This window comes from Artemia sp. Qi Xiang Cuo, chromosome 15 (assembly GCF_049724085.1).
Source record: "Artemia sp. Qi Xiang Cuo chromosome 15, ASM4972408v1, whole genome shotgun sequence".
In the NCBI taxonomy this organism is placed as follows: Eukaryota; Metazoa; Arthropoda; class Branchiopoda; order Anostraca; family Artemiidae; genus Artemia; species Artemia sp. Qi Xiang Cuo.
Genome location: NC_142808.1, coordinates 58047238 through 58061317, shown reverse-complemented (window position 1 = coordinate 58061317; position 14080 = coordinate 58047238). Strand labels below are relative to the sequence as shown.

General features: G+C 37.3%; 1 protein-coding gene across 1 annotated transcript in view; it reads right to left on the bottom strand.

Annotated features, from left to right (window-relative positions):
- Positions 1-14080, bottom strand: part of LOC148943909 (uncharacterized) — a 141830-nt gene that overhangs the window by 20653 nt on the left and 107097 nt on the right. Inside the window, exon 15 of the mRNA XM_089101279.1 lies at positions 8715-8933. Within this exon, the coding sequence (XP_088957405.1) occupies positions 8715-8933 (219 nt within the window). The remainder of the gene's footprint in view (positions 1-8714; positions 8934-14080) is intronic.

Genomic DNA, 14080 nt, shown 5'->3' with positions numbered 1-14080 from the left:
ATTTGACTGGAAATCGAAATAGTTCTTTCTAGTGGTAAAAAGTGAATGAAGAGTAATTAACCCCCTTCTCATTCCCTGAGCTCTCATAAACACGTTGTAGCACCTTTGATATAAAGTCACTTCGTCCAAATGTAATCAAAATTCTAGAAAATTATGCATATGTATATGATAAACCACCCAGAACCCCAAGGGTCCATGGGGTAATTTATGCCCTGGGGGCATATAAGGTTTTTAATGATAGAGTTGTCGTAAAAACTTCAATAGGGGCTAATTCAATTGGAAATTTATATGGCTAGAGTCCTTTTTAATAGTCGAAATGTATTGAAGGGTAACTAACCCCCCCTCTCACACCCATAATTTCCCCAAATACATCCAATAGAAATTTTCAGATAGCCATTTTGTTCAACGTAGTAGAAAGTTCTGGAAATTAGGTTTTTGAGGATGACAACCCCCCCACCCTCAGGGGGAGGGTAGTAAGTTATTCCCTGGGGGCATATAAGATTTTTATTGAAAGCGTTGTCGTAGAGACTTCAAAAGGGCTCATTTGATTGGAAATTGAAAGGACTAGTGCCTTTTTTAATAGTTAAAAGTGATTGGAGAAAGACTAACGCCCCTCTCACGCCCACTATTTTCCCAGACACGTAGTTGAAAGTTCTGGAAATTAGGTCTTAGAGGATGACAACCACCCTCAAAGCCCTTTGGTTGAGGGTTGTAATTTATGCCCTGGGGGCATATAAGGTGTTTATAGGAAGTGTTGTCGTAGAAACTGAAAATGAGCTCATTCAATTGGAAATCGAAAGGCCTAGTGCCCTTTTTCAATAGTCGAAAGTGATTGGAAGGTATGACATTTTCATGGCAAAGATCGATGTGGGTATAATGTATTATTTTTTTGTTGCTGTTGTTGTTTAGACCAGGGCACTTCGTATCGAAGGAGTTGACATAGGAAATTCGAAAAGGGCTAATTCGATTGAAAATAGAAAAGGTTGATGCCCTTTTTAATAGTCGAAAGTGATTGGAGGGAAACTAATCCCCCTCGCATGCCCACCCTCCCATTTGACTATGTTTAAAAACTAAATGTTGCCATAAGATTAAATCAAAATGCACTGTGTTAATGCTAATTTCCAATAAGGCATCTCAGCAGTATCCCAAGTACGACTGAGGGTATTATGTTCACACTTTCGGGGCTGCTTCTGCTCTTAAAATTTAACCAAATCAAAATAGCGTAAGTGTATCCAAGCTATCAAAGAAAGTAAACAGACTTTTTTGCGAATGGTATCAAGTTTTCCATTTCAGGTCAACTAGAGGAGGTATGAAACTAAATTAAACACTACTATTTGTGTCCAGGTTTTAAAAGGGTGTATGTTGTTAAAAATTGCTGAAAATTTTTCTCCAGCATACAAATAGCAGGCCAATCTATAAATTCATTTAAAAAAACGAAAAGATTTACAGTATTATGTTCTTTTTCTTTGAACAGACTATGTCAATATAAAAGGAACAGAAATTAATTAAAAAAACTTTTTCACAAAATAAGTTTTTCAAAGAAAAGTAAAGAGCTCCATTAACAAAAAATGATCAAAAATAAAATCAAATAATCGACCAAGCGTGAAACTACCTAAGTCAGCATCGATAAATAAATAAAACCCAAAACGATCAGAAATTATATTAAATAACCGAGTCAAACTCAAAAAGAGCAGAATCTAACATAAGTTGGGATCAAAACCCCTATGCCTTCCCATGCCCAGATCATAATTTGCGCTTTATTGAAAAAAATATAAATGAATCTGAATTGTCAGTTTAATATACATATACTGAAATTTAGTAATCAAAATGTTAATATTATTTGATTTATTAAAGTTATAAAAGCAAAAACATTTATATTTGAAAAAATTTGAAAACATTTATATCTGAAAGCATTCCCCTCTTACCCAGAACGGTTTGTTTTAAATTGTGCAGGAGAAAATGGTAATGGAGCTTATCCTGACTGTATATTATTCTTGAAGCTCTGTTTGTGCTTTGGTAAGCGCGAATTCCCAGGCTGGATAAGCACACTCAAGATGAGGTTGAACAAATTATACGATAAGTATTGGTGTTTTTGCGGGGGAGAGAATTTTTTGAAATGTTCATGAAGAGAAAGCCAAAAGGCCAGCTTAGAGAGTGATTTTGTGAACGTTTGGGGGTTTTTTGGTCTTGAAAACCCTTTTTGTAAATTGAAAATTCTTAGAAGTTTCCAAACCAGGTTAATCATACAAGAAGGCTTCATTATTACATTGGTATTACCATCAACACGCTGTAGAAATTTGTTAATTGGAATGTTTAGAAGAGAAGTTTTAAAAAAAGTTTGTGGTTTTAGTAGACGTTATTAATAAGAGCCTTAATACTCAAATAATTCTTGTTAATCCTTAATTGAAACCTTCTAATAGTTTACATTATAATGTTTGAATTACTTTTGACCTCACCTGAATTAAAAAAAAACAACTAAAAAAGCAGGAAATATTATGACCTATAGCCTAATTCAAGATTTCGAAGAACTAAATATTGACCAAAAATTTGTGAACCGTTTTCTGAACTCTTGCGAATATTCAAATACTTCCAAATTGTATCAATATATTCACTTCCAATGACAGTACGACAGTAAAACATCAGAACCTTCCCTCTTTTCTTGTATACTTTCCCTACCAGCGTCCTTCAATATAAACGGGTGATTGGGTACAGCAAAAAGTATAAAACAAACAAGATTATACAAGACGTGATAGCGTAACGATAAGGACGGTTGCCTCTGGCTGTTGTAGCTTAAGTTTGGATTTTAGGAAGATAAGACAAATTTTCACGATGAAATCAGAATACTTAAAAGTCCAAAGCAATAAATGTAAGAAAAAAATTTTTCAAAATGGATTTTACGTAGATTTTTTTTTCAAGAAAATCTTAATACAAGTGAAAACGAGGGGCACAAAACGGATTGGGCTTTTCAATCTTTTTAACTGGTCATGTTTAATAACTCAGATCAATTTGACATCTATGTTATGCAAAGTCCAATACATTTTGTGCACCTCGTTTGCACTTAGATTCTTAGATTCTCGAGAAAGAAATTATTTCCTACTTTTTAGTTTATTTTGAAAACTTTTTGTTTTAATTTCATATATATTATTCATTGGTATGGTTACTAAAAGGTGCTAAACATAATTTGCGTTTGAGGAATAAGATAAAGCACAGTTTCGGAAACCTAGCTGGCATCGGAGTAAATAAGTGAGCCAATATGAAGCCAACCGAAAGACTTCAAGGTCATTCCTAATTGTTATTGGACAAATACTAAAATTACAGCAGGGTATATTAGGGGGATAATGGGAAAAGAAGAAGGCCGGTATTCATTCCCAGTGTGGGAACAAACGAATTAAAGCGTGTTACCTTTAAAATGTGAGTGCGGAACATTGAGTGATTTGAGAGAGTGGAAATCTTGGGGTATATAAGGATAGCCAAAGCGATCCTGGCTAAGTGGTTGGAGGGCTGGGTTGGGATATATTTGTCCGAAGGACTCAAGTTCGATTCCTCGTGTAGCCGGTTATTTAGTTTGGGACGGGGATCAGTGGCGTGACTCTGTAAGCTCAGCCAAAGTGAACCCAGCTCTAAATTGGTACCTGGAGAAATCTGGGGAAGGTAAACAGAAAGGGTGTGCGAAAGCACAGGATGGCCGGCCCCTAGCCCCCAATTGCACTTCCTAGCTGTAGGGTCACGAAACGGAGATCAGCACCGCCGGTTTGGACCTTGAGGGTTTAGTGATATCATACTTACTTTTATTTTTATTTATTTTTAGAAGGATGACTGAGAATAAAGCATAAATGGCAAAGAATGATGATAAAACATAAAAATGGTAACACATAGGATGGTAATAAAGAAGGATGATTCTATTAAGCACGGAATTAGAGAAAAGGATAGCCAAAGCATAGTATCATAGGCAGCGCTATAACGCTGCCTAAGTAAAGAATGATGTGGGCACAATGTCTTATTTTATTTTTTTTTTCTCCATACCCGGGCACTTCGTATCGAAGTAGTTGTCGTAGAAACTTCGAAAAGGGCTCATTGGATTGGAAATTGGAGTGGCTAGAGAACTTTTTAATAGTCTAAAGTGATTGGAGGGCAACTACCCCCCCCCCCACGCCCATCATTCCCCAAAACAAATCCAATAAAAATTTTGACATAACCATTTTGTTCAGCGTAGTTGATTTCCAGATAGAAAATATGTTTTTAGAGGAGGAAACTCCCCCACAACCCTCGGGGCAAGGATTTTAAGTTATGCCCTGAGGGCATATAAGAACGATGTTGGCACAATGTACAGTTTATTTTTTTTTCTTTAAAGCAGGGCACTTCATATAGAAGGGGTCGTCTGTATTCACATTCAAAAATGAATGTGAATTGTCAGTGTAATATACATATACAGATATTTAGTAATCAAAATGTTAAAATTATTTGATTTATTAAAGTTATAAAAGTAAAAAACATTTATATTTTTTTCAGTAAAGTGCAAATTTTGTTCTGGCCTTGGGAAGGCATAGTGGTTTTGCGCGCAACTTATGTTAATTTCTGCTCGTTTTGAGTTTTACTCGGTTATTTATTGTAATTTCTGTTCCTTTTGGGTTTCATTTATTGATCGATGCTGATTTGTGGTAGTTTCACGCTTGGTAGATTATTTGATTTTATTTTTACTCATTTTTTGTTTAATGGAGTTCTTTACGTTTCTTTGAAAAACTTATTTTATGGAAAAAGTTTTTTTAGTTACTTAATAGTCAAAAGTTGTAAGGCAACTAACACCCCTTCCACGCCCACCATTTCCCGAAACACATCCAATCAAAATTTTGGGAAAGCCATTTTGTTCAGCGTAGTTGATTTCCAGATAGAAATTATGTTTTTTAGAAGGACATTCCCCCACAGCCCTCTGGGCAAAGGTTGTATATTATGCCCTGGGGGCATACAAGGTTTTTATAGAAGGCGTTGTCGTAAAAACTTCATAAAAGGCTCATTCAATTGGAAATTCAAAGGGCTAGTACCCTTTTTAACAGTCGAAAGTGATTGGAGGGCAACTAGCCCACCCCACGCCCAGTATTCCCCCAAACACATCCAATCAAAATTGTGAGATATTTATTTTGTTAAGCGCAGGTGATTTCCAGATAGAAGTTATGTTTTTGAGGAGGATACTCCCCTACAGCCTTCAGGGCAATGGTTGCAAGTTATTCCCTGGGGGCTTATAAGGTTTTTATAGAAGGCGTTGTCGTAGAAATTTTCAAAAAGGCTCATTCAATTGGAAATTCAAAGGGTCAGTGCCCCTTTTAATAGTTTAAAGTAATTGGAGGGCAACTAACCCCCTCTCACGCCCACCTTTTCCACAAACACATCCAATCAAAATTTTGAGATAGCCATTTTATTCAACGTAGTTTTAAGTTCTGTAAATTAGGTCTTTGAGGATGACAACCCCCTCACAGCCCTCGGGGCAAGGGTTGTACGTTATGCCCTGGGGGCATATAAAGTTTTTATAGAACGCGTTGTCGTAGAAACTTTGAAAAGGGCTCATTCGAGTAGAAACTGAAATGGATAGTGCCCTTTTTAATAGTCGAAAGTAATTGGAAGGCAACTAACACCCTTTCCACGCCAACCATTTCCCCAAACACATCCAATCAAAATTTTGAGATAGCCATTTTTTTCCATGCAGTTAAAGTTCAGACAATTATACCTTTGAACAGGACACTCCCCCCACAGTCTCCTGGGCAAGGGTTATAAGTTATGTCCTGGGGGCATATAAGTTATTATTGAAATATTTGCCGTAGAAACTTGAAAGAGCTCATTCGATTGGAAATTCAAAGGTCTAGTGCCCAAAAGTGATTTGAGGGCAACTAGCCCCCCCCCCCTCTTTCCCACCTTTTCCCCAAACGCATCCAATCAAAATTTTTAGATAGCCATTTTGTTCAGTGTTGTGGATTTCTAGATAGAAATTATGTTTTGATGAGGACACTCCCCACCAGCCTTCAGGGCAAGGGTTTTAAGTTATGCCCTGGGGGCATATAAGGTTTTTTATAGAAGGTGTCATCGTAGAAACTTCTAAAAGGGCTCATTCGATTGGAAATTGAAATGGGTAGTGCCCTTTTTAATAGTTGAATGTGATTGGAAGGCAACTAACACCCCTTCCACACCCATTATTCCCCAAACATATCCAATACAAATTTTTAGATAGCCATTTTGTTCCACGCAGTTTATAGTTTAGGAAATTATGCCCTTGAGAAGGAAATTTCCCCCACAGTCTTCATGCAAAGGTTTGTAAGTTATGCCTTGGGGCATATAGGGTTTTTTATTGAAATCCTTGTCGTGAAAACTAGAAAAAGAGCTCATTCCATTGAAAACTCAAAGGTCCGGTGCTATTTTTAATGGTCGAAAGTGATTTGAGGGCACCTAACCCCCCACTAACGCCTACCTTTTCCCCAAACACATCCAATCAAAATTTTGAGTTAGCAATATTATTCAACGCAGTTGAAAGTTTTGGAAATTAAGTATTTAAGGATGACAACCCATCCCCCCCCCCACAACCCCCAGGGCCAGGGTTGTAATTTATGACCAGGGAGCATGTAAGGTTTTTATAGAAAGCGATGTTGTAAAAAAAAAAAAAACGGCTCATTCAATTGAAAATTGAAAGGGCTAGTGCACTTTTAATAGTCGAAAGTGATTGAAGGGCAACTAACCCCCCTCTCAAGCCCAACATTCCCCCAAAAAAATCCAATCAAAATTTTGAGATAGTTATTTTGTTTAACGTAGTTGAAAGTTCTGGAAATTAGGTCTTAGAGGATGACAACCACCCTCACAGCCCTTAGGGTAAGGGTTGTAATTTATGCCCAGGGGGCATATAAGGTGTTAATAGGAAGTATTGTCGTAGAAACTCAAAAAGGGCTCATTGTTGGGGTTCCGCCCCTGTTTCTTTTCTTTTCAAATAAATGACCTGTTTTTGTTTTCTTAATTACATTTGCTTATAGTATAATTTTAAAAGACAGGTTAAATTCTCGTTGTTAAGATAGAAGTGTCGCAATTAGTAAGCTTTGAACCAAGTTCTATTTTTGTACTTCCTATTTTGGGAGTCATTGAAAGATAAATCTAAGAGGTAGAATTGGGTTTGAATGGGGATGTAGCGGATTGGCTGGGCCAAGCGAAGGTCCACCCATATGAACAGTTGTGTGAAAAATATTATTTTGTTTTAGTGTGCGTTTAGACCCCGTTCGGGGAGATATGTTTATGTGGGATTATTGTGACCCTTTTGGGAGAATACAAGTAAGGTATTTTCTACAAACTGTGTACTAGTTTCCGTAACCCAGGCAGGGTAGGAATAGAGCTACGAGGTACCGTCATTATTATATTGACAGGGAGGTTTGTTACCTCCAAGGAGAGAGTTAAGAGATTTTCGAGCCGTAACCCAAGGCGGGTACATTTGGCTTTAGAAAGTTGCCATTTGACCACTCGATCACGTTATCATACCCTGGGACAGGGTATACTGTAAATCGGGTAGTACCAAACCCGATATTTACGGAACCGGTGTGGTAGACGCGGGAATCACATTATATTTTGGGGCCGGGGCTTTCCCCTCCAATAAGTGGTGACATCCGTATATTACTTCGCCAGTGGCGTTGTGGCCTACTGGTTTAACACTGGTGGCTAAACTCCACGAATATTGGTGGCAGCAAGTGAACCATTGGGGTAAGAGCGGGAATCCCACTAATATTTGGGCTGACAAGGGGTTCTCCCCTTTGAGTAAGTGGCATAGCAACCTTGTTGCGCCATTTTTGCATCAATAAGTGGTGACCCCCGTACTTACACCCCAATACTCATTCGATTGGAAATCGAAAGGCCTAGTGCCCTTTTTAATAGTCGAAAGTGATTTGAAGGCTTGACTTTTTTATAGTAAAGATCGATGTGGATATAATGTATTATTTTTGTTGTTGTTGTTTAGACCAGGGCACTTTTTATCGAAGGAGTTGTCGTAGGAACTTCGAAAGGGCTCATTCGATTGAAAATAGAAAGGTCTTATGGCATTTTTAATAGTCGAAAGTGATAGGAGGGAAACTAATCCCCCTCCCACACCCACCCTCCCATTTGACTTTATGTTTAAAAAATAAATGTTGCCATAAAATTAAATCAAAATGCACTGTGTTGCACATTCAAAATGAATGTGCATTGTCAGTTTAATATACATATACTGATATTTAGTAATCAAAATGTTAATATTATTTGATTTATTAAAGTAAAAATATTTATATTTTTTTCAGTAAAGTGCAAACTGTTATGTTCTGGCCTTAAGAAGACATAGGGATTTTGCCCCCAACTTTTGTAATTATATGTTCGTTTTGAGTTTGACTCGGTTATTTATTGTAATTTCTGTTCGTTTTGGGTTTCATTTATTAATCGATGCTGATTTGTGGTAGTTTCACGCTTGATAGATTATAACAGACTGAAATTTTTCAAATTTACAAATAATTTTCATTTCAGTAAATGGAAAGCTAAAAACGGTCCGTAAAAAAGCTAAAACATATTAAAAAGCATCGGAGACTAGAAAAATTATAATAATAAGAAACTTTATTTCCTCAGAAACTGATATTATTCAAGGGATAATAACAATAAGCCAGTTCTAATGTATTTTATTTCATATGTGGTTTCAACTAAAATAGATTAATTTATTGCTGCTTCCTTACCTTATATTCATTCCCTACAACTATGTCATCAGTAATGAAATAATCTTGCAGAGTAGCTATTCCTATTAATCTTAGATTGCTTTCCAGGTTTTCATAAATTCTTTTCAACTTTTCATTGTCTTCTAGATTTTCACTCACTGCTTTGACCTCTTCCGATATTGCTTCATATTCTTCTTGGGATATGTCTTTTGTACCGTATATGACAGGACGGAGTCCATTCTAAAGAGAGAAAACATATTACCATGGGAAGCTATCAAATTTCCAAAGAGAAAAAGTACTAAATAATTGCGGCCATGCTAAACAATTTTGTATTATAAAATAAGCATTAAGACGGGATGGGGGGGGGGGGGGTAGTTTGACACATAATCCGCATTAACGTGTTGCTATTGCCTCGTGCCTTCCTGCGTCGCTAAGCACCGTACCTAGGGGTTAAACGTCTTGAAGAACTGTAGCCACGGCTACTACTACCCAGAATTCGTTTCTCTAACATGCCGTCTGAGGATAAAAGCTCCGCATGGTCTTCATCCACCACAGTATTTAGATCTAATTTTTCTAATGATGTGCTAAATTCATTTAAATGTTTTCTTAAAACTTCTTTCCACTCCTTGCGAGGACATTTAGTTTTTATCCCTAAAACGTAACCTAACGATCTTTGTCTTTCTTTTATTAGATCCCTAGACAGTACAATCGGATCAAATTTCAAAAAAAAAAAAAAAAAAAAAAAAAATTAAAAATAGTCAGACAATAGACACAGTTTAGCCTCTGATAGACCTGAATTCTGAGTTACAACGGTTAAAAGTTTAAGCTCAACAGCTGAATTTCTTCAAATATCCAAGATGACCTTTCAAATAGCTTAATCAATTTATATTTTCTTGAAACACTTTAATTGCTTTTGGATTTCCTTAAGAGCAGTAGGCAGCTAATTTCAAATGTAAAATCATCTTTGAATCTTTTCACCCGAAGAGTGAAAAATTCTTCAAGACCAGAATAAAAAGAAAACCAAAAGAAAAAGGAAAAGAAGAATACTAATCAAAACGAAACTACTAAAGAAGAATCTTACTAAAAGAATAATTTAAAAAATTGTAATGAAGAAGAAGGCTAGTAAAAGAAGAATAATTACTCAAGGACGATCTTTTATAAAAACTTTTATCAAGAGGTTTATGAATTGTCGAATTTACTAAGAGTGTTATTTGAGTTTTCCCCTTTTACTACAACCGAGTCGGTTTGGATGAAGAAATCGAAGTAGCTCCAAATACTCACACATTCAAGAATTAGTGCATTTCTCGAAACCACGAGAAGAAAAGGTAAACCGAGATGAGAAGATAAGAACATCTTATCTAATATAACTATTATAAATATTCTGTCTTTTTCAAAGCTGAGTTGGTCTGGATGGAGAAGTAAAGATATTTTCAAATACTCACAAATTCTAGAACTAGTAAATTTTCTAAGATCACGAGAAAAACAGATAAATTGAGATGGGAAGATAATTTCCAAGGTCATTCCTTTTTTCGCCCTTAAAATTGGGGCTATTCCACTAATATTTGAAGAATCAGGAAAAACACTTTGTCTTTACAAGCATTAACAAGAGAAGGGAATAAGCATAAAGCATAAAGCTGCTTTGAAAATTGAGACACTAATAGGATCTCTTCCCGCTGACGTACTTTTTATGTACGTCATACAATAGGATCTCTTCCCGCTGACGTACTTTTCATGTACGTCATACAATAGGATCTCTTCCCTCTGACAAACTTTTCTTGTACGGCATACAATAGGATCTCTTCCCGCTGACGTACTCTTCATGTACGTCATACAATAGGATCTCTTCCCGCTGACGTACTTTTCATTTACGTCATACAATAGGATCTCTTCCCTCTGACGAACTTTTCATGTACGTCATACAATAGGATCTCTTTCCGCTGACGTACTTTTCATGTACGTCATACAACAGGATCTCTTCCCGCTGACGTACTTTTCATGTAGATCATACAATAGGATTTCTTCCCGCTGACGTACTTTTCATGTTTCACTTCTTTCTTACTTCATCAATAGTAACTCGTCTAAGAAATACTGAGGTCCGAAGGGGAAATCCAACAAACAAATCAACTAGTGGCAAGATAAAATTTATTTCTGAAAAACGGCTACAAGGTCCAGATGAGCCAAAATCTCAATTCTTAATCAATAAATACAAAAAGGCAAATATATTAGGGCTGCAGGAAAAAAAATGTCAAAAAGGTTGTAAGAAATGTAAAAATACTCCGAAAAAACTCGCAGGATTAAAAGGTAATAAACCAAATGAAAACACAAGAAAAACATAGTGTTGTGACGAGGAGGAGATTCACTTGTTTAACATATCAACTAGATTAGACCCCGGCACCGTGCCGCTAAGGGAAGACGGGGGGCGGCGGGGCCAAAAATAGAAGCGGCAGCGTGCCGCCGTTGCGCCACCGATGATTTTTTTTATGCCGCAGCCGGTGACATGTTGGCGGCGTACCGCCGGCGCGATCAATATTGATCGCAAACATTAATGTTTTCATCAGTCTTTCTCAAATCCCAGCTTGAATTTACAAAAGATTCGGGCCTATTCATGAGTTAAAAACTTCGCAAGTCGCTGGCTTGACGCTGTTCTTTGTTATTCATCAAGAGAAGTAGAAATCTGGTAGAAACGAAATGGCTGTGGCGTTTCAGAACCCTTACATAATAGTTGAAATAATAGATAATAGATTCGCCGTGGCATTCAATATGATCCAAGGAATCTAATTAAAAGCGAGTACACACAAATTAGATCGGATTTTTATGCTGATTTCAAATATATATATTTCATCAAGTTTAGTATTACCCATCAAAAGTTACGAGCCTGAGAATATTTGCTTTATTTTTGAAAAAGGGGGGAAACACCCCCTAATGTCATAGAACCTTAATGAAAATCGCACCATCAGATTCAGCGTATCAGATAACTCTAATGTAGAGATTTAAAGCTCCTATATGCAAAAATGTGGAATTTTTTTTTCTGCCAGAAGAAAGATCACGGATACGTTTTTATTTTTTTGTTTTTTATCTTCCCAGGGGTGATCACATCGACCCAGTGGTTCTAAAATATCGCGAGAGGGTTCATTCGAACGAAAATCAAAATTTCTAGTGCCCTTTTTAAGTCACCGAAAAAATTGGAGGGCAACTAAGCCCCCTCCCATGCTCATTTTTTCCCCAAAGTCACCGGATCGAAATTTTGAGATAACCATTTTTGGTCAGCATAGTCTAAAAATCTAATAACTATGTTTTTAGGTGTAAAATGACCCGCCACAGTCCCCGGGGGAAGGGCTGCAAGTTGTGAGCTTTGCCCATTGTTTACACATAGTATTTGTTATTGGGAAGTACACAGCCACTTTTTGGAAGTGGGGGTGGGGGATGGGGAGTGGGGGTGTGCTTGCGGTGGATTTCTAAGGAGAGAATATACCTTTGGGAGGAGAAATGCTACACTGGGGGGTTTTGACAGAATTACTATACGAAATTCTTTTTAATTGTCGTACATTCTCTTTGCGAAATTTTATATGGAGATGTCCTGGGGGGATTATCCAGAGGCTTTTTTCCTCACGTTTTGTTTTCTGGGAAATAATTTCCACGGAAGGGGACATTTCTGGAGTGATCGAGAAACCGATTATAGATTAAAGTCTTATTCCAATGAAAAAATGCTAAGGAGAATTTTTCAGGGTGAATCATCCACAAGCCATTTTACAAAGAGGGGGGATTCTCAGCGAGGAATGAACTGCCTGAAGGGAATTTGAAGGGGGGGCCCTTTACGTTGGATGAAACTTCCACGGAGGAGTTCCGTGAGGGGGAGGGGTACATTTAAAAGAGGGTGAGCCAGATTTACTGGCATTATTTGAAAAACGAACACAAATTATGCCATATATGAAGGGTTGCCGCCTCCTCAATACCTTATTCTTTACACTAAAGTTTGACTGTTTACTAAAATTGAAACACAGGGGCTGTTTAATAATAATAGGAAGCTTTTTTGAAAGTGCTAACAGCTTTAGCGTAAAGAGCAAGATATTAAGGAGAGGAAACCCTTCATATCCGGAGTAAATCTGCTAAAACTAATATGCAAATTTTGTTGTAATTTTTCATGGACGGTGAGCCGAATTCGAATCTGTATTTGTTGAAAAAGTTCAGAAATTGAATAAAAAACTAATTTTTTTAACTGAAAGTAAGGAGCGACATTAAAGCTTAAAACTAGCAGCAATTATTCCGTATATGAAAGGGGCTGTCCCCTTCTCAACACCTCGCTCTTTACGCTAAAGTTTGACTCTTTGTCACCATTACTTTTTAAAACAATAAATAAACTTTAGAGTAAAGAGTGAGGCGTTGAGGAGGGGACAGCCCCTTTCGTATACGGAATAATTGCTGTTTGTTTTAAGTTTTAATGCTACTCCTTACTTTTAGTTTAAAAAAAAAAACTTGTTTTTTATATTTAATTTTATAAAGACGATACTCTTGTCAACATATGAACCGTGTATATTACAATTGTATCTATCTGGTTTATATGCTAAATAACACAAGAGACGAAAATTAACGAACAAGATAGTAGTGAAGAATTATGGTATACAAAGTAATATTTGGCAGGGATAGTTACTAGTGATAAATCACTAGGGGTGGCACCGTGATTGGGTGATTTTCGGGGATTCAGGGAACCAAATTTTTTTTCGGGGTGTCAACACAGATTTTCGAGAAAATCCCCGAATTCGGGGAAAGTGTAAGGCCTGCTTGATTTCTAATCAGGAGAATCAAAACACTTCACCACACGAGAAAATAAAAGCTCCGACTTTGCGGTTGACGCAATAAAGAATTGCCGCAAAATTAATACAAAGTCAACCGAACGCCGCTGCCTCTGCCGGCGGCAGCGCGAGTGCGGTGCGCCGGCACCGTTGCGACACTTCGGCAGCGGTCAACCGGGCCTCTCGTTGGCGGCGTTCGATCGATGCGCCTGGGTCTAAACTAGATGCAGGAAAAAATCCTTCTACACCTTTCAGTGGTAAGTTATATTGGGCTAAGAAGGGGGATTTTGTTGAGGCAGAACGAGGGAGGCGAGGTCAAAAGGAGGAAAATTGACTAAGAGAAAATAAATTTGTCTTGGGTTTATCGAGGGCATTGTTGGCGAAACTCAAGTAAAGCTTTATTTAACTTTCTTTAGGGTGATTAGACCGACTCTTCGAGGAAGGGAGGCATAAGGGAGCCTACCCTCATTGAAGGTATGGCAAGTTATTACTAAAGTGGTGGGTACAGGATTTTGGGAAGCGAGCCCGCTGCCTAAATTTTAAAGATATTCCTTTTATTGAGTTTCACTGGCTATGTTCTTAAAAACGAAGTAAAAA